Here is a 21,386-nt window from a genome sequence, read left to right as displayed (position 1 = left end):
GCGTGAGCCACAGATGCCCAGCCTCCCTTGAATGTTTACACTGGGGGAGGAGCAGTCATGGGGAGGTGCTGGGCTGGACAGACAGCGCTCCCACCAAAGGGGCTTCCTGTCTCCATCCCAAAGACCACACAGGCCCCGAGAGATGGAGAGGGCTGCTCAAGGAAGGAAGGGTGTGGCAGAGCTGACTGGGTGCCAGCCCCACACCAGTGGCCACATCTGGCTGCCGCCAGCCCAGCCCCTCCTGCTGGCCATCCGTCCCTTACTGCCACCTCCTCCTACCATCCGGGCTCCCCCACTGTCCCCCAGACTTCCACAGCAGCCCCATACTGGTGCCTCCAGGTCCCATGGAGCCATGGAAGGGCTTTGTCCAGAATCTCAGAAGCCACTGGCTACTTACTACAAACCCCTCGCACATAGGAAGGCCACCAAGCCACCCTCACCACTGTCCCTGGTCCCCCCCCCCCAGACACCCTGCTCAAAGTCTCTGTCCACGCCCCTCCCTGCCTAGATCCACCTGCAGCCATCAGCCCAAAGTCGATGAGGGCAGACCAGCAGGGGGACCAGCTCTGACCCCCACCTGCTTCCTCTGTCCACCTGTCCCTGTGACCTGGAACCCAGGGTTCGCTCTACCTGAGCCTGGAGGCCCAAGCAAGGCCCAGGCTGAGTTGCTACCTAGCTGTTACTGCCCCAGCCAGTGAGACTTGGAGTGTGGGAGCCGGCGTCACAGAGGAAGCAGGCCAATGACCCAGCGTGGGGCCCTGGGAGCCAGATGCCCACCTGGACACCCTAAATCCAAAGGTGGACTCTTCTGCCTCCCTCCCCTTTAGAAGGAACTCACTTACCACGCAGGGTTCTGAAAGGAAAGGAGAAGCAGGCCCCCACATCAGGCCGGCCCTCCGCAGACACATCAGACCAGGTGGCCTGGGCACTTGTGTCAATTAAAACCATCTTGCTGGCAATGTGAGCCGCTGAGAAGATGAAAATTGCCACTTCCCGTCCAAACAGTCCAATTACTTGGAATTCACAACACAAAACCAGCTGGGAAAAGGCATGGTACCCACTGGGTGGACACCAGAGAGCAGGACCATGTTGGGGGGGGTGCTCTAGGAGGGAGCCACATGTCCCCAATCGGGGAAAGGCAGCCCAGGGGAGAGGGCAGCAGAGGGAGGAGGACAGCCCAGGGGAGAGGGCAGCTTAGGGGGCAAGGACAATGGGGGGGTGAGGGGGGAGAGTATGACAGGAGGAGAGGAGAGGGGGAAGGGGAGGCAGCTGTGGGCAAGGGCAGCACCGGGCACTGGCAAGGGACCTCTTCCTTTGGCTAGAGCTCTGAGACGCTGGTGGAGGTGAGCCCCTACCCAGAAAGCCATAGACTGTTCTGGAGATGTACACAGAATATTCTCCAGACTGCAGTTTTCCCACTCAAGCCCGCTGGCTGAGGGGCCTTTAGTACCTTTGACCTGACTGAGACCTTCCTGAAACAAGGTCAGGGCTGGAAGTCAAAGGCGCCACCCTCACTACGGGGGAGGCAAACTCACCCCATCCCAGCTACCCAGCAAGGACCTTGCTCCATCCAGCAGCCTCCCAGCCACCCTCGGACAACTGCAGACAAGAAGGAAAACATCAGGGAGAGGCTGGCGGTCAGCCATGGCTGTGGGTTCTTCTAGTCTGAACCCCCCCAGGGTGCCTGGCCCTCCCGGCGTGCGGGAGCCCCGTGGTGGGGATCTTGACTGTCCAGGATGGAGGCCATCCCCAGCACCCACGGAGCACGGGAAGCCCAGGGACCGCGCTCTCCACACGGCCAGTGACATGTGAGCAGTTTATTTTCGTCGTTTTAGTTCAGAACGTTCTGTGGTACTCAGATCTGGGTCCGGGTGTGTCTGGTACTCGGAGAATCTGTTTGGAAATGTAGAAGGGTGTTCTGGCTCATGTGTTTCTCCACCCAAACCTCAGCCTGACCCTTGCCCCCTGACCTTTGCGCCTTGCCTACCCAGCCAGGAGGCGCCGACACCAGTCCAGTTCTCAGGAGCGACGGTGGCCTGTCCAGGCAAAGGCCCACATGTGACTCAGCCTTAGTAAGAAAAGCAGTGCAGCCCCTGCCGTGGCCCAGAGAAGCCAGGAGAACCCAAAGTGTGACTCCACTGGCCTCAAATGTCCCGCACAGGACAGAATGGACTAGGAGTGGCCAGGACTGGGAACAGGGGCGCCCACTTCCCAGAAACAGGGTTGGCTTCTGAGAGCAAGCTAGACCGGGGTAGTGCTGCTAAACCCTCACCCCCAAAGGATGGCATTCGGGGCACATGGACTGCATCTCGATATTTAAACAGTGTTTGGTAGGCTGGCCCAGCCCTGCGGTCCCAGGAACAAAGCCAGCTCTGTCCCCAGGGACATTCAGCCCCACCAGGCCCCACGGGGGTGGACACAGAATGGGAGGTGATCTGACACACAACTGTGTGCAGGAAGCCTGGTGACCACCCCAAGGACCCCACAGGCCCCCCATCTGTGTGGGTCCCTTACTTGTGTGGGTTCCCTACCTGTGTGGGACCCCTATCTCTGTAGGACCCCTACCTGTGTGGGACCCCCTACCTATGTGGGATGTGACCCAAACTCTAAACTGCCTTTGTGTCCTTTTTTGGAGGGACGGGGTGCTGGTCCTAGAGCTTAAACTCCAGTCCTGGCCATTGTCCCTTAGCTTTTATGCCCAAGGCTGGTGTTCTATCACTTGAGCCACAGCTCCACTTTCGGCTTTGAGGTGATTAACTGGAAATAAGAGCCTCTCGGACTTTCTTGCCCAGGCTGGCTAAGAACCATGACCCTCAGATCTCTACTTGCTGAGTAGCTAGGATTCCAGGCGTGAGCCCCCAGTCCTGGGCCTATGTGTTGCTCCAGGAGAGAATGACCTTGCCTGGCCTTCCTCAGTGTCCAGCCCAGCCTACATTCCTCAGTCGGCAGCCAGAGCACCCCATCTCTGCCTTCACCCTCTCACATTGCTAGCTGACCCTGGCCCTCCTGAATCCTCTACAAACCCCCTTTGCCACTCACACTCCCCGAGCCCAGGGCTTAGAGGGAAATGCGTCCTTGGCGGGGGCGGGGGGGGGGGGCTCTAAACGTGAAGCCCTGCTGGTGAGGCGCTGTGTTCCTGGGGCCTAGGCCACACGCAGGGAGGGGAGCTGGAAAAGAGGTGCCCGGTGGCCACGCACCACACACACACGGGGCACAGTGGCCTCCCCTGCTGGCAGCACTCAGGGGCTGCTGTCACTCATGGCTGCTGGAGGATGATCCAGGCTCACTTCTGGACGCCACACCACACACCTTCCTCACTGGCTGGTCTAACCTGCTCTGCTTGCCCTAATGAACGGCAAGCCCAGAGGCTTTTCTGTGCTCTGTGGGCCTACTGATCAGTCGGGGGGAGAGGCCTGCACACCATGGGCCTACTGGTCAGTCAGGGGGAGGGTTCTGCACTCCAAGGGTCTATTGGTCAGTGGGGGGGGGGGGGGGGGGGGAGTCTGTGCTCTGTACGTCTACTGATGAGTTGGGAGTGGGGGTCTTGGGCATGCAGAACTCATCCTTCATGTTACACAGAGCTGCAGGATCCCAAGAGAAACCCTGTGGCTCTCTCCTCACAAGTGAACAGCTACGACACAGGGCAGCTGTGCTCCCAAGTCACCCAGCAGCCCCCACAAACACGCATGTGGCACTGGGACCCCAGCCTGAGTACACGGAGTCCCAGGGGACATCACTGATGCCCATGCTTGGAGCCAGGCATGCCCCCCCCACCTCTCGGGAGCGGCCTCTCATCCACCTTGCTGGCCAAAATCCTCGGGGACCCCAGACCCAGGAGGGCACAAGGACAGCCTCTGTTCTGTCCCCACCTGACCTGGAACCTGTCCCATGGAGACCGTTCGCCTGGCCCTCAGTTTAGGCATCAGCACCCACAATGGCGGCAGTACCTTGGAGGCCTCCACAGTCCCTGGGGCCAGCCCTTGGGCTGGTTTCCCCAGGCCTCTGGCCAACAGTAGGCCAAGAGCACCGTGCCAGGACCCCCGCCCCAGTGCGGGGCAGTGCATTAGATATGCAATGATCTGTGAAAGCATTCATTTGCTGATCTTATTACCTCAATCAAAAGCAGTTTTGCAGCCATCAGTAACGTGCACGGGAGATTTCCCTGGTGTGAGTGCACCCACTCCCCCCACCCCCTGCCCTCTCTCCAGCAGCCTGGTGAACACGCACTGCACAGGCAGAGAACTGCCGCTGAAAACTCCTCGTATCCCACCCGGCACGTGAGTGGCGTGGACGTTAGTGGGCCACCCCCACCCCCACCCCCGCCAGCGCAGCCTGGAGCTCACCTGATCCCTTTGTTCTGAGCAATGCTATGCAGGGACAGTCGGGACACGGCAGAGATGACCTGGGGAGACAAGGGAGAGAGCATCTGTCATTTCACAAGCAAACAGAAAGCCCAGCCCCAAACCGCAACCATGTGTTTGGTGCTGATCCAGAACTGTTAGCCAAACACCTACATAGCTTAGCACCTCTCGTCTCGGTAAGAGACACAGAGCCGTGCATTTTGGATTTAGCACCAACAGTGTATCTATGGTGCAAAATCCATTGCTCGCAGCACTAATATTTGCTGAGGGCTGGTGTTCTCCCCTGGGGAGGAGCACGTCTCTGGGTGGCCCAGGGCTGCGCAGCTACCCTGACCCAGCTGTGCCAGCCCTGCTGAGTCTCGGGCTGATGGAGGTCTGTCCCACAACATCAGCTATAGCAATGACTGCTCTGCTTCCTCGGCATGCCAGACCTCGTCCTGCTCGGTGAGCTGGCCTCACCTACCACACTCAAGAGTCCTCAGCAAGCCAGGCCCCAAGGGCTTACGCTTGCAATCCCAGCTACTCAGGAGGCTGAGCTCTGAGGATAGGGTTCAAAGCCACCCTGGGCAGGAAACTCTTACCTCCAACTAACCAGCAAAAAGCCAGATGTGGAAGTATGGATCAAGTGGTAGGGTTCCAGCCTTGAACAAATAAAGCTAAGGGACAGCCCCCAGGCCCTGAGTTCAAGGCCAAGTACTGGGGCACATGTGCGCACACGCACACAGCTCTCAGCAGCTATTCTACTCATCTTCATCTTCAAAAATTTCACTGCAAGCAGACTTGAAGAGAGAAGGTTCTGCTCATGAACCTGGAGTAACTGAGGCGCGCGGGGGGGGGGGGGGGGGGGGGCTGACCCAGGAACACAATGTATGACACATACAAGACAGAAATGGACTCTCCCATGGTTCATTTAAGAATTTAAGAGGGTTCATAGGGCACTGAGCGTGCCTGACACCAAGTGCTGGAGAATCAAGCATGAGGCTCAACCTAGACACAACACCACATGTGTGTACAAGTACGCATACATGTGCGTGTGTTTGCATGCACATAATATTACTTGTATTTGTATCTGTACCTGGATGGGCATGTGTGCATGTATGTGCTGCATGTTCTAGTTAGTGCACTCTATGTGTGTGCAAAATAAGAAAACAGGCCAGGTGCTGGTGGCTCACACCTGTCATCCTAGCTACTCAGAAGGTGGAGAACTGAGGATTACGGTTCAAAGCCAACCCAGGCAGGAATGTCCATCAGACTCTTATCTCTAATCAACCACCAGAAAACGGGAAGTGGTGCCGTGGCTCAAGCGGTGGAGTGCTTGCCTTGAGCTGAAGAGCTGAAGGACAGCGCCCAGGCCCAGAGTTCAAGCCCCACAACCGGCAAAAAAATAAAATAAATAAAGTAAATAAATAAGAAATGGTCATGAAACCTATTCACCTCCCCTCACAGACACCTGCTGTGGGCATTGGCTGTCCCGGGGAACTGAACTCAGATGCATTTTACAGATGTCACCCCTCTGGGTTCCTCACAAAGCCATTCCGCCACGCACACCTGGACAGAGACCGCTGTCTTGCCTCCTGCCTGGGCACACACCAGACAGTGATCCACCTACTTTGGGGCTTTCCTGGATTCACAGGCATAGAGCTGCCACATCCAGCTTCCCTCTATTCTTCCCTGGCTGGCCCAGTACCGTGATCCTTCCCAAGCTCAGCCTCCTGTGTAGCTTGGGATGCCAGGCACCCAGCTGGTGCCACTGCACCAGCTATTAGTTAAGAGTTGGGTTTCAGCTGGCTCAGGAGGACTACAGTTCAAACCCTGCTCAGGCAGAAAAAAACCTGCAATTCCATGTCTGATTAACCAGCAAAAAGTCAGACCAGAAGCATGGCTCAAGTGGTAGAGTGCCAGTTGTGAGCAAGAAAGCTGAGCAAGAGCATAAGGTTCTGAGTTAAGCTACAGTACCAGCGTGTACACACGCACACGCACACGCACAGGCATGCGCACACACAAAGGGTTGGGAAGGGGGGGAGGGTCCTCAAGAACTTTCCTGCCTAAACTTGCCCTGAACCTTGATCCTCCTAATCTCAGCCTCCCCAGTAGCTAGGATACAGACGTAAGCCACCAGTGTCCAGCATCCAGCAGCTATTTTTATATGTGTGCAAGTACTAGGGGGCTTGAATTCAGGGCCCTGGGCACTGTGCTTTAGATTTTTTTGTGGGGGAGGGGGGGTCCGGTCGTGGGCCTGAACTCTGTCTGGGCCTGGGTGCTGTCCCTCTTCACCTCAAAGCTAGCGCTCTACCACTTGAGCCACAGCTCTATATCCAGCATTTTTTTGCCAGTCTGGGGACTTGTCAGTGCCTGGGCACTGTCCCTGAGCTTCTTTTGCTCAAGGCTAGCTACTCTACCACTTGAGCCACAGCACCACTTGCGGCTTTTTCTGTGCATGTGGTACTGAGGAATCAAACCCAGAGCCATGAAGCCACCTTCCCAGTCTTCCACATCCAGCTTTTTGCTGATTAATCTTCTGCAGGCTGGCTCCAAACCTCATTCCTCAGATCAAGTAGTTCGAATTACTAGTGTGAGCTCCACCAGCAATATTTAAAGAAGGGCCCTCTCTCGGCTGGTGGCATGGTAGACTTGGCCCCCAGGGAGGACGCGTGCGTCTTCCTGTCGATGGCTGTTTCAGAGGCTGGGACTCTCAGAAGTTATGGATCCGTGAACCACAGAGTTCTTCTGTTTCCTTAGACAGAACTCAGTCAGGCGGTTGTGCAGCTGGCCCAGCAGGGGCTCCTACCCGCCCCTGCTACAAGGGGCCTTTCACAAATAACAAGCAATGTGGCTTTGGATGTTCTAGACTTTCAAGGGCTCTATAAGTATTTAGAATAAAAATTAAAGCCATCTTGCAACATGTCTTTTGCTGTAAATATCAGACCTGGTAGGGCTTGTCAGCCACCCCACTCCTATGCCTCCCTCAGCAGACATAGCTTATCAACTGACAATACTCCCAGAGAGCGGGCAATGCCAGTCCAGGCGATGCAACTCATGTGCAAACCCGGAGTGCAACGGGCAGAACCCAACTCCAGGAGCTGTAGCCGGTTGACATGGGCCTCTGTCCATGCATCTGAGGGCCCCAGGAAGAGCGTGGTCCCTCCAGCTGCCCTGACTAGCTGCATGAGCAGTGTGTGGACAGCTGGGTTCTAGACCCCAGCACCAGATGGGAAGCTCTGGAAAAGTGTTCAAGGTCCCCAGCTCTGCCCCAGAAGCCCTGTCCCTCCAGCCAGCCACATGCTTCCTGGCTGGTATTTTTGCACAGGGAAGTATACTCAGACCCACCCCAGTAGATCCCATCCCGGAGCCACGGTCAGATGAGGGGCTCTCATGTGAATGTAGCACTCATCGGTGACTTTTATCAAAAGGCTCCAGGCTCAGGGCCCCTGGGGACTTGTGACAATGTAAATGTCAACCCGTGACATTTCCCAACTCTCATTTCCGCTTCCCAGCTTACACCCCAGGTGACAGGAGTCATACCCCTCCCAGCCTCCATCAACCACAGAGCCCAGCCCCAGAGCGCCATGTGCCCAGGCCAGGCAGGGGACACACAGAGGGCACAGCTACCCCCAACAAGACCACCACACCACCAGACCTTCCAAGCCAGGCTGGCTGTGTGTTCACCCCTGCCCACATGTGACCAGGTGGCCGTGGGCAGCGGAGAAGCCAGGGTGTCAGCTGGGATCTGCATCACAAATGGAAAGCCTGCCTCTGTGCCCCCTGCTGGGGCTGCGCTGACCCCAGCACTCCGCACCCAGCACCTAGCCCGTTGACTCCAGCAATCCAGAGGAGCTCCGTGTGGAGGACCCCACCCTGCCAGGCCCAAGGGGTTGGGGGAGGTGGGCCAGGAATCTGCACTTTTGGCCAAGGTCCAAGGTGGCTAGGAGGTGCCCCCACACCCCTGGACTGGATAACAGAAGCCACACTGCACACTGGGCCACGGCCGCAGGAAGGGCAGGCACATCCAGACTGTCTACCTGCAGGTGTCACAGGTATGTAGCTCTGGGCTGGAAGGATCTCAGGGGAAGGAGACACGGTCTGGTGAGGTCCTTGCTCATCTAGGGGCTCCAGAATGAAGATGAGTGACCCCGTTACTGGGGTGAGCTGACCCTCCTGCCAAGTAGCAGACCGAACTGTCAGGTCAGCTCTCAGCCAGAGAAGCAATCCGAAGCCAGGCTCCACTCCTGGCCGGCAGACCAACGGCAGCCACGGGGGACACGTCCGAGCGGGAAGGCGGAGGGGGCCCCAGGGATGTGACACAGATCCCCCCTCCTAGTCAGGAGGGGCAGGCACAGCCCCCGTGCTGCCTCCCATCACCAGTCGGAGCATTCCCGTGCTGACAGGAGCAGGCCCTTGTCGCAAGGGTTTTGCCCTGAAGCCCAGACTGACGTAATGGTGCGGGCAGCAGGAACAGGGACACGGCCTCCCTCCAGCAGCAGCTCAGCCAGGAGCAAGCGCTGCTGAGCCCTGGAGCCCAGGTGTCAGACCTGAAGCTGTACCCTGAGTTTTACCTTGCTCATCTACCCAGGCAAGGCTTGCAGCCAAAGCCCAGGAAAGGTTCTGGGGGCTACGAGGGTCTGGATGTTGGCTACAAATTTGTGTGTGAGAATATTCTGGAAAGGTAGACTTTGTTTTCCAGCACTCTCTTAAAGGGTCAGTATGTCCCCCAAAAGGGTTAAGGAGTAGAAATAGGCACGGAAGGCTCATGTCTATCATCCTAGCTGCTAAGGAGGCGGAGCCCTGGGGACTGCAGTTTGAGGTCAGCTCAGGCAGACGAGTTCACAAAACAATGATCTCCGATTAGCAAAAAAAGCAGAAATTAGTGGCATGGCTCAAGTGGTAACAGAGTGTCAGCCATGAGTGGAGAAAAGCCAAGCAAGCACAACTGAGTTCAAGCCCCGGTGCCCACACAAAAGAAAACAAACAGAACAAACAAAAACAGTGACCAGGTGATGAGAGTCTTAGTCAGCAGGGGCTGCAGACACTGGGTCCCACCAGGGGGGCCACGACCTGGCGACCTGGCGACCTGGCGACCTGGATCCCAGCTCAGGAGCACACCTTTTTTTTTTTTTTTTTTTTTGGGGGGGGGGGGTCAGTCGTGGGGCTTGAACTCTCGACCTGCTCTTCAGCTCAAGGCTGGAGCTCTACCACTTGAGCCAGAGCACCATTTCCAGTTTTCTGGCGGTTCATTGGAGGTAAGAGTCTCGCAGATGTTCCTGCCTGGGCTGGCTTTGAACCGTGATCCTCAGATCTCAGCTTCCTGAGTAGCTAGGATGACAAGCGTGAGCCACCAGCACTCCGTGACACTGACTTGAAAAGGAGACTGAGTTTCTGTCCTGGGATTTGGGACCTCTGTTACTCCAAAAGCATCCTCAGGCACTTTCCAAGCACTCAGAAATACAGCAAAGGCTTATATATGGTGTATACCATGCATGTCTGTGGGAGGGAGAGGGAGGGTATGGAATCAGAGGGGAAAGGGTGGAAACATGCAGCAGAGGTGCGCACTGGACATTGATGAAGTGAACTGTGCAACTCTGGGTGGAGACAGGAGGGAGGGGATGGGAGAGAATGAGGGAGCAGATGACACAATGTGAAAGAAAATGTACTTATTACCTGACACATGTAAATGTAACCCTGCTGTGTATCACCTCTAAAGCAACAATAAAGTAGATTAGAAAAAAATAACAAGAAAAAAAGTGTGGTAAATGACTGCATACTGCTGGGAGCGGTGCCAAGTGTCCACTGCACAGAATTCAGAGCCTCCTGGAGAGGGACACCGTAGCAAGGAATCTACCAAGACAAGATGCCCACAGAACTAGCACAGTGAAAGAAACTAATGTAAAACACAGTGCACAAGCACAATTAAGTTCCCAAAACTATGTCCTCCTTGAAAGAGACAGGCAGACACCATATGACATGTTCTCAGTCATCCGCACTGGAGAGATGAATCCCCTCTTTCCTTGACTCAGCCTGCTGGGGCCCGTCCACCCCTGCTGCCCAGTGGTTCAGGCCCTACATGAATTCTCCCTTTGATAAGAGTCAGCACTCAACACCAGGACTCAAGGTAGAAGCACAAGCCAGTTATATTCAGCATGCCACAGTGCCATTGTCCCCGAATGTACAATGGCAGGGTACCCATTCACACCGCAGAAATACTTACTTGTGGTAAATGGAGGGGTATTCTCCAGAGACTGGACCTCAAGAATTGCAGGATTATGTGAAACCATGCTTTTCAATTTTTGGTGCCAAAAACCTGGCACATGGGAGTCATTTGCCAGATGGCAACTGGGGAGGATAGATGGTTAGATGGGTGGATGGATAGAGGGATGGATGCTGAGTGGGTAGGTGGGTGGTTAGATATACAGGTGGATGGATGGGTGGATCCTGGGGTACTTTGGGTGGGTAAGTGGAGGGAGGCTGAATGTATGGATTAGTGGATAGATGAATACAGATAAGTGAATAATTGAATTAGTGGATGTAGACAGGTAGATGCATAGGTAGGTGGGTGGGTGGGTAGATATATACATGATGGACGGATCCACAGGTAGACTGGGAGGATAAGTCGATAAAGGATGGATGCATGCATGAATATACAGATTAATAGTTAATAAATGTATTGGGGTGAGCAGATGGATAGACAGGCAGACAGATGGCACAAATTGCCTGGATGGATGGGTGGGTGGGTGGGTGAATGGATGGATGGGTGGATGGGTGGGTGGGTGGGTGAATGGATGGGTGGGTGAATGGATGGATGGATGGGTGGGTGAATGGATGGGTTGATGAATGAGTGGATAGGTGTGTGGGTGGATGGGTGGATGAGTGGATGGATGGGTGGATGGGTGGGTGGGTGGGTGGGTGAGCATGTGCTCAGGTGGGATCATCACAGGAACCTGCCTGGAAGCCCCTGCCTCTTAAGTTTTAGAACACAGCTGGCACGTTGAATACTTTTTGCATGCTAAACACCAGGATTCGTGTAGTATAAATATTTGTCTTGCTGGTAAAGCTCCATTTATAAGACATAGACACAGGGACTGGAAACAATAAGAGCCCTGACCCCTGGCCACTGGGCAGTAACTGAGCAGCTCAACTCAGCTGGCTGGTCTGGTCCCACCTGTAATTTTTTTTTTTTTTTTTTTTGTCAGTCGTGGGGCTTGAACTCTGGGCTTGGGTGCTGTCCTTGTGCTCTTCAGCTCAAGGCGAGCGCTCTACCACTTGAGCCACAGCACCACTTCCTCCACACCTGTAATTAAGTGACCAGCTCAACTCACAGGCTGAATGGCCTGCTCCCACCTGGGCTGGCACTGCTGTGGCAGTGCTGTCACAGCCCACAGGCACAAGCTCCCACACCGAGCCCCTTCTTTTCTTTTCTTTTCTTTTCTTTTCTTTTCTTTTTTTTTTGCCAATCCTGGGACTTGAACTCAGGGCTTGGGCACTGTCTCTAAGCTTCTTTTGCTCAAGGCTAGCACTCTACCACTTGAGCTATAGCGCCACTTCCAGCTTTTTCTCTACCACTTGAGCTATAGTGCCACTTCCAGCTTTTTCTGTGTATGTGGCACTGAGGAATGGAACCCAGGTCTTTGTGCATGAGAGGCAAGCACTCTACCGCTAAGCCACCTTCCTAGCCTCCAAGCCCCTTCTTTAAGCCTCACTGGACCCCATTTCCAAGCCTGGTGACCACTGGAGTCCCCCTCCAAGGGATGGAAAGAGAGATAAGGCCTGGCTGTGGCGCCTCCCTGTTCCCATGGCAACCTCAAGTGCTACATCTTCAAAGCCCAGTGGCTCACGCCCATATCTCTAACCAGCAAAAAGCTGGAAGTAGAACTGTGGCTCAAGTGGTAGAGCACTAGCCTTTGAGCAAACAAACTAGGGGCAGCACCCAGGCCCTGAGTGGAGCTGAGGTCAGCACCCCCACACACAGACTCTGGAGCGTCGTCTTCTGTGGAAGTTACCACAGCACTGACCCATCATGGCCACAGCACCTCAGCCGTGAACCCAGGCACCAGCACCTCCAGCCAGAATGCTCAGGCCAGTCAGAAGTGGCCAAACCAACATCCAAGCACTCCCCTGCCTCCGGGAGGCTTCGACATCTGACACTGCCCGGCACCAGCCTCCTCTGAGCCTGCGCTGGCGGCCACGTGCCGCGATGGCGGCGCTCTCGGCACCCTCTGACTCACAGCTCTGAAGAGCTTCCTGGCCCAGGCTCTCAACCTTCATTAGGAATGGATAATAAGCATGTTCTAATGAGCTCAGGCCCGGCCCGTGCGCAGACCATCCTTATCAGCTACTACCACACATCTGCAAACTCGAATGCAGGACGGGCCAAATGGCAGATGATGGAACTCATTTGAATCTGTTGCCCCGGAAACTCACCTATCTGCTGTGGGGATCTGCAGCCCACATCACTGAATATTCAGGGCAAATCACTCTAAATTGCTTTTCCAGCCCAGACCACATTACCCGTCAGTTTCTTTTCCTTCCCTACATCCAAAGCAAGGTCAGGAAAAACTTGCTGCTGCCGCCTTCAGAATGACAATTGCCAGGCAAGGAATGATTAATTACGAACCGCATACAATCACAGCTTCCAGGGCCCGGGAAACAAAAGAGTTGGAGACGCAGCTGCTTCTCAGCCATTGCACCCCACCACATGGCGATACAGTGCCCGATGCCTGGGTTTCTTCAAGACAGTTGGCAAGGTTCAGGAAGATGGGGTGAGCAAGTCCCAAGGTCCCAAGACAGCCGAGCAGCAAATGAAAACCACCACTCACTTGAGCTGGGCAGCTGGCAGCACGTTTGGAAGGAAGTGCCCTCCAGGATCAGCACTGGGAAGCTATCTGAGAGGAAGATGGTGGCATCCTCACTCTGTGCACATTCGGGCTGGCCTGCTCCTCCCTCCTACACCTGAACCCAGCTCTCAGTGCGATCTGAACCCAGCTCTCAGTGCGATCTGAACCCAGGTCCCAGGGGTAGACATTTCCTCAAGACCCACAGGGGCAAGGATAAAAGAGACCACCCCTGCCTTGAGACCAGAGCCTGAATACTTGGTACCTCATGTTCTGTAGGTGCTGGTTGCCTATTAGATAGATGAATGGATGGATGAGTGGATGGGTGGAAGGATGGGTGGATGGATGGGGCAGATAAACACTGATGATAGATGGACAGGAGATGGATGGATGGAAGACGGAGGAATGAACAGACAGAGCACAGACAAATGAATAAGCAAGTAGATGGATGGATGAATGGATGGATGGATGGATGGATGGATGGATGGATGGATGGATGGATGGATAAAAAGGTGAATGATGCGCGGATGGATGGATGGATGGGAACTTGGATGATGGATGAACAGATTAAATTGACAGAAGAGCAATAGATGGGTAAATGGATAGATGAATGGATGGGTAGATGAGCAGATGGATGGGGAAATGATGGGTGGGTGGATGGATGAATAGATGGATGGACAAACAGGTGCACAGACATGGATGGGTAGGTGGTGACAGACAGTTGGACAGACAGAGGGAACGATGAATAGACAGATGAACAAATGATGGATCCCTCCATCTGACATCCTCTGATGAAGGCACAAGAGAAAAGAACGAATGAAGATGGGCCTCTATCAGCAGCCTCAGACCAGGGGCCCGAGTCCTTCAAGATTTCAGCACCTTTGAACTCCTATCGTCACAGGCACCTCCAGAGAAGCCAGGCTGCCTCATTTTGTGATTAAGAAAATTAGAGAAGAGAGAAAAAAAAATCAGAGCTCAAAGAAGTAAGATGACGTAGCCAAGATATCATGGCCCTGCCCGGCCATGACAGGCAGAGCCGCTGCCCAGAGCTAAGGAGTACTGCTCCCCCTGCTGAGCGTCTGCCCATTCCCACTCCTACTGGAACTGCAGTCTGGAGGCTGGAAGGTTCTCCCACCTAAGACCCCGAGGCCCAGGTCCCATGGCTATAGCACAGGGGCCAGGCTGGGGCAGGGGTGAGTCCCAGTGAAAACTGAGCAGAAGCCCCACAGGCACAACAGCTGTCCTGTAAAGGGGACAATGCCCAGGGCTAGCAGGGGGTGGCTTGCGTGGCCCAGGGCCCCACAGACCAGGCTGCTGCAACCCTGTGCCTCAGGGGGCAGGCAGGAGGGAGGGGTGGCTCTGAAGAGAACAGCCAGCTCCTGGCCTCTTCCCCAAATCCAGCTCCCAGCACCCCGCCTCCTTCCTGTCTCCACGGCTGCCCTGCCAGGGGCTCGGAACTTAACTCCCATCCTGCCTGATGCCAAGGGTGAGCTGGAGGAGGAGAGAGGGGACTAGGAGCCCTCATCCCCACACTCATCAACCACTCATGGTGACAGGAACTATTTCATATTTCAGTTCATTTGAGGAGACAGTAAAATAGGTCAAAAGCATAAACCAGACAAAATGCCAGAGACCTCAGTTCATGTCCTAAACCTGGCACTGACCGCATAAGTTCTCTGTGTCCCCGGGTAGCCCATCTGTCCCCACCAGGGACAGCAGATTACAGCACACATACTGCCTTCCGCCCTGTCTGTACCCAAGCAGGCATCACTAGATGATCCTGATGCTCCTTCCTGCTGAAGCCGTTCTGCAGACACTGCACACACAGACAGCCGCCCACCCTCAGAAATCCCCGGGCAGGATGGCCTCAGGCTCCAAGCACTGACTGTCCCTACACCCCAACCCACAAGATCCAAGACCCTGTGAGTCACAGGGCTGCGTCCCAGACCTGGGAAATCAGTCTGGGAGATGGAAAATCCATGGGGGCAGAACTTGGCCACCATCTGGTCCACACCCTTCCGTTCTCGGCCTGGATCATGAGGAGGATTTACAAAGACCACCCACCACCAATCCACTTCCCAGAAGTTCCCTGTCCAGCCTGGGGCTTCCCACCAGCAGCCTGAGCTCCTATGGGCCCGACCCTGGCTGCATTGCAGGCGAGAGCTGGCCCAGCCGCAGCCTGCCTGCCCTGCCGACTCCTCGCTGACCAACATCATGTTCTTCCTATCTCCACCTTCCTGTCCCCCACCTCCCACACAAGACACCCTGGGGTTCATTCTCCACAGGACACAGAGAAGTCAGGGAGGTGGGTGGAGGGATTCCCGCCTCCCGCCCTGGGGCCCAGGGCCGTCCCAATACAGCTCTGAGATGCACCTGGTGAGCTCAGGTGACCAAGCTCACTGCACCCAGAGGGCAAGAGGCAGAGCCCAGCAGCTATTTTACATGGGGGGGGGGGCGCATTGGGGGGGCCGTGGGGGGGAGCGGGACTTCCTACAGTGCAATCCATCACAGACAAAGGCATGCTGCCCCAAGGCCCATCGGCACACACCTCAGCCTAGCAAAGAAAGCCTGCTGGGCAGCTAGGAGCAGCGGCTGCACAGGGAATCCCAGCACTCGGGGGACAGAGTTGTAGGGATCATGATTTTTTTCCCCCTGGGCCTAGGTGTTGTCCCTTAACTTTTTATTCAAGGCTAGTACTCTACCCCTTGAACCACACCTTCACTTCTGGCTTTTTTGCTGGTTAATTGACGATAATCTCACAGATTTTCCTGCCTGGGCAGGCTTTGTACCTTGATCCTTAGAGCTCAGCCCTGAGTAGTTAGAATTACAGGTGTGAGCCACCAGCGCCCAAGGACATTATCAATCTGAGGTCAGCCGAGCGACACAGTAAGACTCAATCACAAAAGAAGAAAAAAAAGAAGGAAAAGAAAAAGTTACAGGGCAAAGGACAGGGAAGGGGTCACAGGGGAGGGGGAAAGAAGGCTGGGACCCCCAGATGCCGGCTTTCTTTGCTTACTCCTCATGCCAGCTCTACCCAGAGCATGTAAGCTAGAATAAACCTCTAGAAAACTGTGTCCGGAACCCACTCGTCACTCATACGTGTGCACGCACTTTCCAATGGCATACCCTGCCCCTGAGGCCCTCGGCAAGCCGGTCAGCAAGGGCAGAGGTGGGAGCCAAGGACCGTGGCTCATGCTTGCAACCCTAGCTACTCAAGAGGCTGAGATCTGAGGATCACAGCTCAAAGCCAGATCGAGCAGGAAAGCCCGTGAGAGAGACTCTTATCACCAAAGTAACAACAGAGAGCAGGAAGTGGAGCTGTGGCTTAAGTGGTAGATGGCTACACATTTTCTCGTACATGTAGAAGCTAGATCTAAAATACTGGGTCATGATAAGTCAAACAGGACTCTGGGCAGCCACACTCAGTGAGACCGGAGGAGGAATGCCTATTAGCTTGGGTCATATAAAACAGAACTTACAGAAATCAAGGGTTTTTCAGCTTTGTGGCTAGTTTTTTTGTGTTTGGGGTTTTTTTGGCAGTCGTGGGGCTTGAACTCTGGGCCTGGGCGCTGTCCCTCAGCTCTTCAGCTCAAGGCGAGCGCTCTACCACTTGAGCTACAGCGCCACTTCCGGTTTTCTGGTGGTTTATTGGAAATAAGAGTTTCACGGGCTTTCCTGCCAGGGCTGGCTTTGAACCGCGATCCTCAGATCTCAGCCTCCTGAGTAGCTAGGGTTGTAGGTATGAGCCACTGGCACCCAGCTGTGGCTAGTTTTGTTTTCTTTTCTTTTCGTCTTGTTGGTTTATCTGTCTTTGGAGTGTAAGGGGAGGCATAGAAATGGTGGGACAAGGGGTGAACAAATACACAGTGGTACTCACTAGACACCAGGTTGGAAATGAGCCACAACAACTTGGGGAAGGGATGGGAGGGGAAAACTGGGAGAGAATGAGAGAAGGGGTGACATTGGTCAAAAAGAAATGTACTCTTGACCTGACTTATTAACTGTAACTCCCGAACATCACCTTTACAATACCAATGAAAAACATTTAATTAAGATATGACATTTAAAAAAAGAAAACCACAGGAAGATGGTGGACACAACGTAACTGTTCTGCGGCTGTTACCAGTCCTGGTCAGCCTGCCATCTGCCCACGTGGGCCCCATGCCCCGTCGCCATCGCCCCTCTTGGGGGAACAGGACGGCTGCGGCCCGGGGCCTCTTCCCAGTCTCTCCCCGAGCCGTGGCCAGGCTTCGGCCCCACCTCTGGCTCTGCATCTGTCAAACTCCTTCTCTGATTCCTCCCTGACTGACAGCCATTGTAATGGGAAGGGCCACAGGCCTTCCTCTCCCTGGGAGATGCCAATCCTCTTCCCCAATCCTCTTCCCCGCCGCAGCCCCTGCCCAGGAGTCGCATTCCTGGAGTGTGAGGGGCCCACACGCATTCTGCACATCTCAGCACGTCGATCCACCCCTGGGGACCCTGGAAAGCACTCAGCACTCCCCCGTTACTCCCCCGTGTCTGCTGGCAAAGGAAGCAGGGGCCCCTCAGGACCCCCAGCCCAGGGGAGGGGAGGGGCTAGATTCCGATTTGCATCTCACCCTCCACTCTGGCAACCTAGGAGAGGGGAGGTTGGATTGAGGACCCGCTGCCACCACCTCTGCACTCACAGATGTACGAGAGGCAGCACAGTACCCAGACCACATGCCAACCACAAGTCCAGGTGTGCCCGAGGTCAGGAGGGTGTTTCCAGGAGGATCTGCAGGCTTGAACATTAAGACAGAACATTTGGAGTGTGAGATGAGGGTCCCCTCGGGTCCCCAGCCGAGGGGCTGGCGGGGGTGGAGGCGGCTGGCCTCTGTCTGTACACCAAGCTGCGCAGCCCACAGCTCCCGGATCAGGGGATGCTGGGCAGCCACACTATCCTCTGGATGTTCAGCACTTCTGTGCCTCCCGCTCGGCACGCCCTAATCCTCCCTGCTGACTCAGTTGCTACAGACACCACCCTTCGGGGGACCCCAGGCTGTCACCTCTCCCAGCTGCCCACGCCAGGAGTCCTACGCTGACCACCCACCCCACAGGAGGCGCCTCAGAAGCCTGCATTGCTCTCCCGGCTATGGATGCACCCACCGGAAGCCAGGGGTTGTGGAGGCCCCTGAATTCAGCCAAGATGCTGGGGAAAGGCACCCAAAGAGGCACCACACCCGAGCCCTAAAGAGCCAGCCCTCGGCAGCACCCTCAGTGAGGACAGCCCTTCCAGCAATACACCCAGACAGGTGGTCCCAGGACATTGTCACGAACATCCACACAAGGCAGTGCGGAGGTACGGGGTTCACACACACAGCGAGCCCTCTGTCACCTACCAGCAGCTCAGGAGGACCTGAGAAACAGTCCAGACTGGGCCAGCCAACAACACCTGGGACTTGTGGCCGGCAACCGCATTCCCACTGGGCAGGAGCTCATCTACAGTGATCACACACACACACACACACACACACACACACACACACACACACACACACACACACACACACACACACACACACACACACACACACACACACACACACACACAGTTTGTGGAAATGTAGAAACCTGCCGCAGACAAAGCTGCAGCATCTAGATTTCCTGCCAAGAAAATGGTTTAGCCTCAATTACTGCTTCCTCTCAGCCCACCCAGAGACTCCCACACAGTGGCATTACAGATGTTTCAAAAATGTATTTAACTAAAGCAGGTGTGAGTGGCTCATGCGTGTAAATCATAGCCATCAGGAGCCTGAGATTCGTGAGGACTGCAGTTCAAAGCCAACTCAGGCAGGAAAGTCCAGTGAGACTCTTATCTCCAATTAACCACCAAGAGGCCAGAAGTAGCCAGAAGTTCAAGTGGTAGAGCACCAGCCTTGAGCAAAAAGGCTTAGGGGCAGGTATCCAGGCTCTGAATTCAAGCCCTAGTACTAGCACAAAAAGAAAAAAGTGATGGGGAGGGGGGGGAGTAGAGAAAAAGGAGGAAGAGAAAGAAGAACAAAAAGAGAGCTAGGCTCTGGTGACTCCCACTATAATCCCAGCTACTCAAGTCTGAGATCAGAGGCTCAAAGTTCAAAGCCAACAGAAAAGTCCCTGAACACACACCCCAGAAGTGGAGCTATGGCTCAAGTGGTAGAATGCTAGCCTTAAGTGAAAAAGCTAAGAGACCGCTCTGGCTCTGTTCAAGCCTCAGGACTGGCATAAAAATGGGAGAGGCAGTTGGGCGCCAGTGGCTCACACCTGTCATCCTAGCTACTAAGGAGGCTGAGATCTCAGGATCCAGGTTCAAAGCCAGCCCAGGCAGGAAAGTCCGTGGAACTCTTATCTCTAATAAACCACCAGAAAACTGGAAGTGGCGCTGTGGCTCAAGCAGTAGAGCACTCGCCTTGAGCTGAAGAGCTGAGGGACAGCGCCCAGGCCCACAAAAAAAAAAAGGGGGGGGGAGGTGAGGAGGAGAGAGGGGAGAGAAAGCACATGCCCCGTGCGGGAAGGGGCCAGGGGTGGCTACATCCACCTCTCTCCCCCCATTCTGAAGGCCTGGCTGCGGGTGGACCTGTGGGTGGACCAGCTCCCTGTGGGACACTCACAGTGGCAGAGCTTGGACCGTTCTGAAGCTGTGTCCCCAGAGCACTGGAAGGCACAAGCCATATTCATCAAGATGTGTGAATCTCTTCTGAACCAGTCATTTCATTCACTCCCCAATGTCCTGCAGCCTCCCAAACGGTGTGTTCATTCAGCCTAGGGCAGCGCGGTCCTGCAGCCCGGCTGGCCATCACTGCCCGCCCCGTCCCCTCTGCCATTTCAGGGTCTGGTTGCGTAGAGCCCTGCCACATCCATGAGCCGATGCTGCCCGGTGAGGTGTCTCTCTCAGAGCTCTCGAATTCCAAAGCAAGCTGGAGGTCCAGGCCACAGCGTCCACTTCCTGTGAGCCACCATACGTGACACCAGTGGTTCAGCAATCATGTGCTCACACACATCACACACACTGTACCCAGGGCACTGGGGTGTAAGCCGGGCCAGCTCCCAGGCGGCCCTCCTCCTGAGCCATGCCCGAGCGCCACATTGCACCACGTCCATCCTCGAACTGTCCCCAGCACCATGTGGCAGCTCTAAAACAGGATGCCCTGGCAAAGGCCCCAAGCAGTAAAGGCCAGAAGCCACAAGTGGCCCCCACCACCCAGAGGCCACAAGACTAACATCCAGTTATGACCTGGTCACACCTTTGCTAATGAGGTGAGGGACAGAAGGGCCAGCCAGCCTGAGCTGAGGCACAGGCCTGGGGGTGGGAGAAGGGGAGGGAGCCAGGGAAGACAGGAGGTTGGGCCAGAGGGAGGCTGGGCCAGAGGGGAGGCAGGAAAGACAGAGGGGAGGCTGGGCCAGAGGGGAGGCAGGGAAGACAGAGGGGAGGCAGGAAAGACAGAGGGGAGGCAGGGAAGACAGAGGGGAGGCTGGGCCAGAGGGGAGGCAGGACAGGAAGATTCCCCAGGTGGCCTCCGGAGGCACAGCAGTCATGTGACTTCCAGCAGGCAGAGGTAACTGGCCACAGGCAGATTATGACAAAGACAGGAATCTGGGAACAGCACATGACTGGCTGGCCACGGCCCTGAAGCACTTAAGCAGTGACCCACACCTGGCCTGTGAGAGGGAGGAGGTGGCTAGAGGGAGGAGGCTCAGAGCCTGCCACGTGCCCACAATGACCATGAGAGGACCATTCTGGAAAATCAGGATCAGAGAGATTAAGCAATCTGCCCACGGCCACCCAGTGAGGTGGACTGAAGCCCAGGTCCACCTGAGAACATAGACTGAGCTCTAACCAGGGGACTAACTCTGGCCTGGACACGAGGAACAGATACCAACTAGAAAGGATCACACGCCACACTACCTGGGCCAGTGTACACAACAAAACAAGACCCAGGAAATAGAGAAGGAAGGCAGGCACTCAGCCTGCCCACTCTCAACCCACCTGAGACCTGCATCCTCCAGGGACATCCTTGAGAGGCCTGGAGGTCCAGCCCTGAAGGGCCAGCCAGACAGCCCACGAGTCCCCAGGCAGTGCGCACATTCCATGCCAGCATGCCTGGCTTGGACCCAGCGGCCACACAAGGGTGTGGCCACACCCTCCCAAAGGCAGAGGCAGGTGTGGGGCAGGTTTACCAGCGGCTCCTCACTCTGTCCACCTCAC

At 55.5% G+C, this 21,386-nt stretch overlaps 1 protein-coding gene across 2 annotated transcripts in view; it reads right to left on the bottom strand.

The window, feature by feature from the left end:
- Vav2 (vav guanine nucleotide exchange factor 2) overlaps positions 1-21,386 on the bottom strand; it is a 148,177-nt gene that overhangs the window by 63,557 nt on the left and 63,234 nt on the right. For both annotated transcript variants that reach the window (XM_042680926.1, XM_042680928.1), the window contains exon 3: positions 4,344-4,402. In XM_042680926.1, coding sequence (XP_042536860.1) covers positions 4,344-4,402 — 59 coding nt within the window. The remainder of the gene's footprint in view (positions 1-4,343; positions 4,403-21,386) is intronic.

This window comes from Dipodomys spectabilis, unplaced genomic scaffold (assembly GCF_019054845.1).
Source record: "Dipodomys spectabilis isolate Male_0828 unplaced genomic scaffold, ASM1905484v1 ptg000067l, whole genome shotgun sequence".
Taxonomy (NCBI): Eukaryota; Metazoa; Chordata; class Mammalia; order Rodentia; family Heteromyidae; genus Dipodomys; species Dipodomys spectabilis.
The sequence above is the reverse complement of the archived record's forward strand: the minus strand, read 5'-3'. Positions and strand labels throughout refer to the sequence as shown.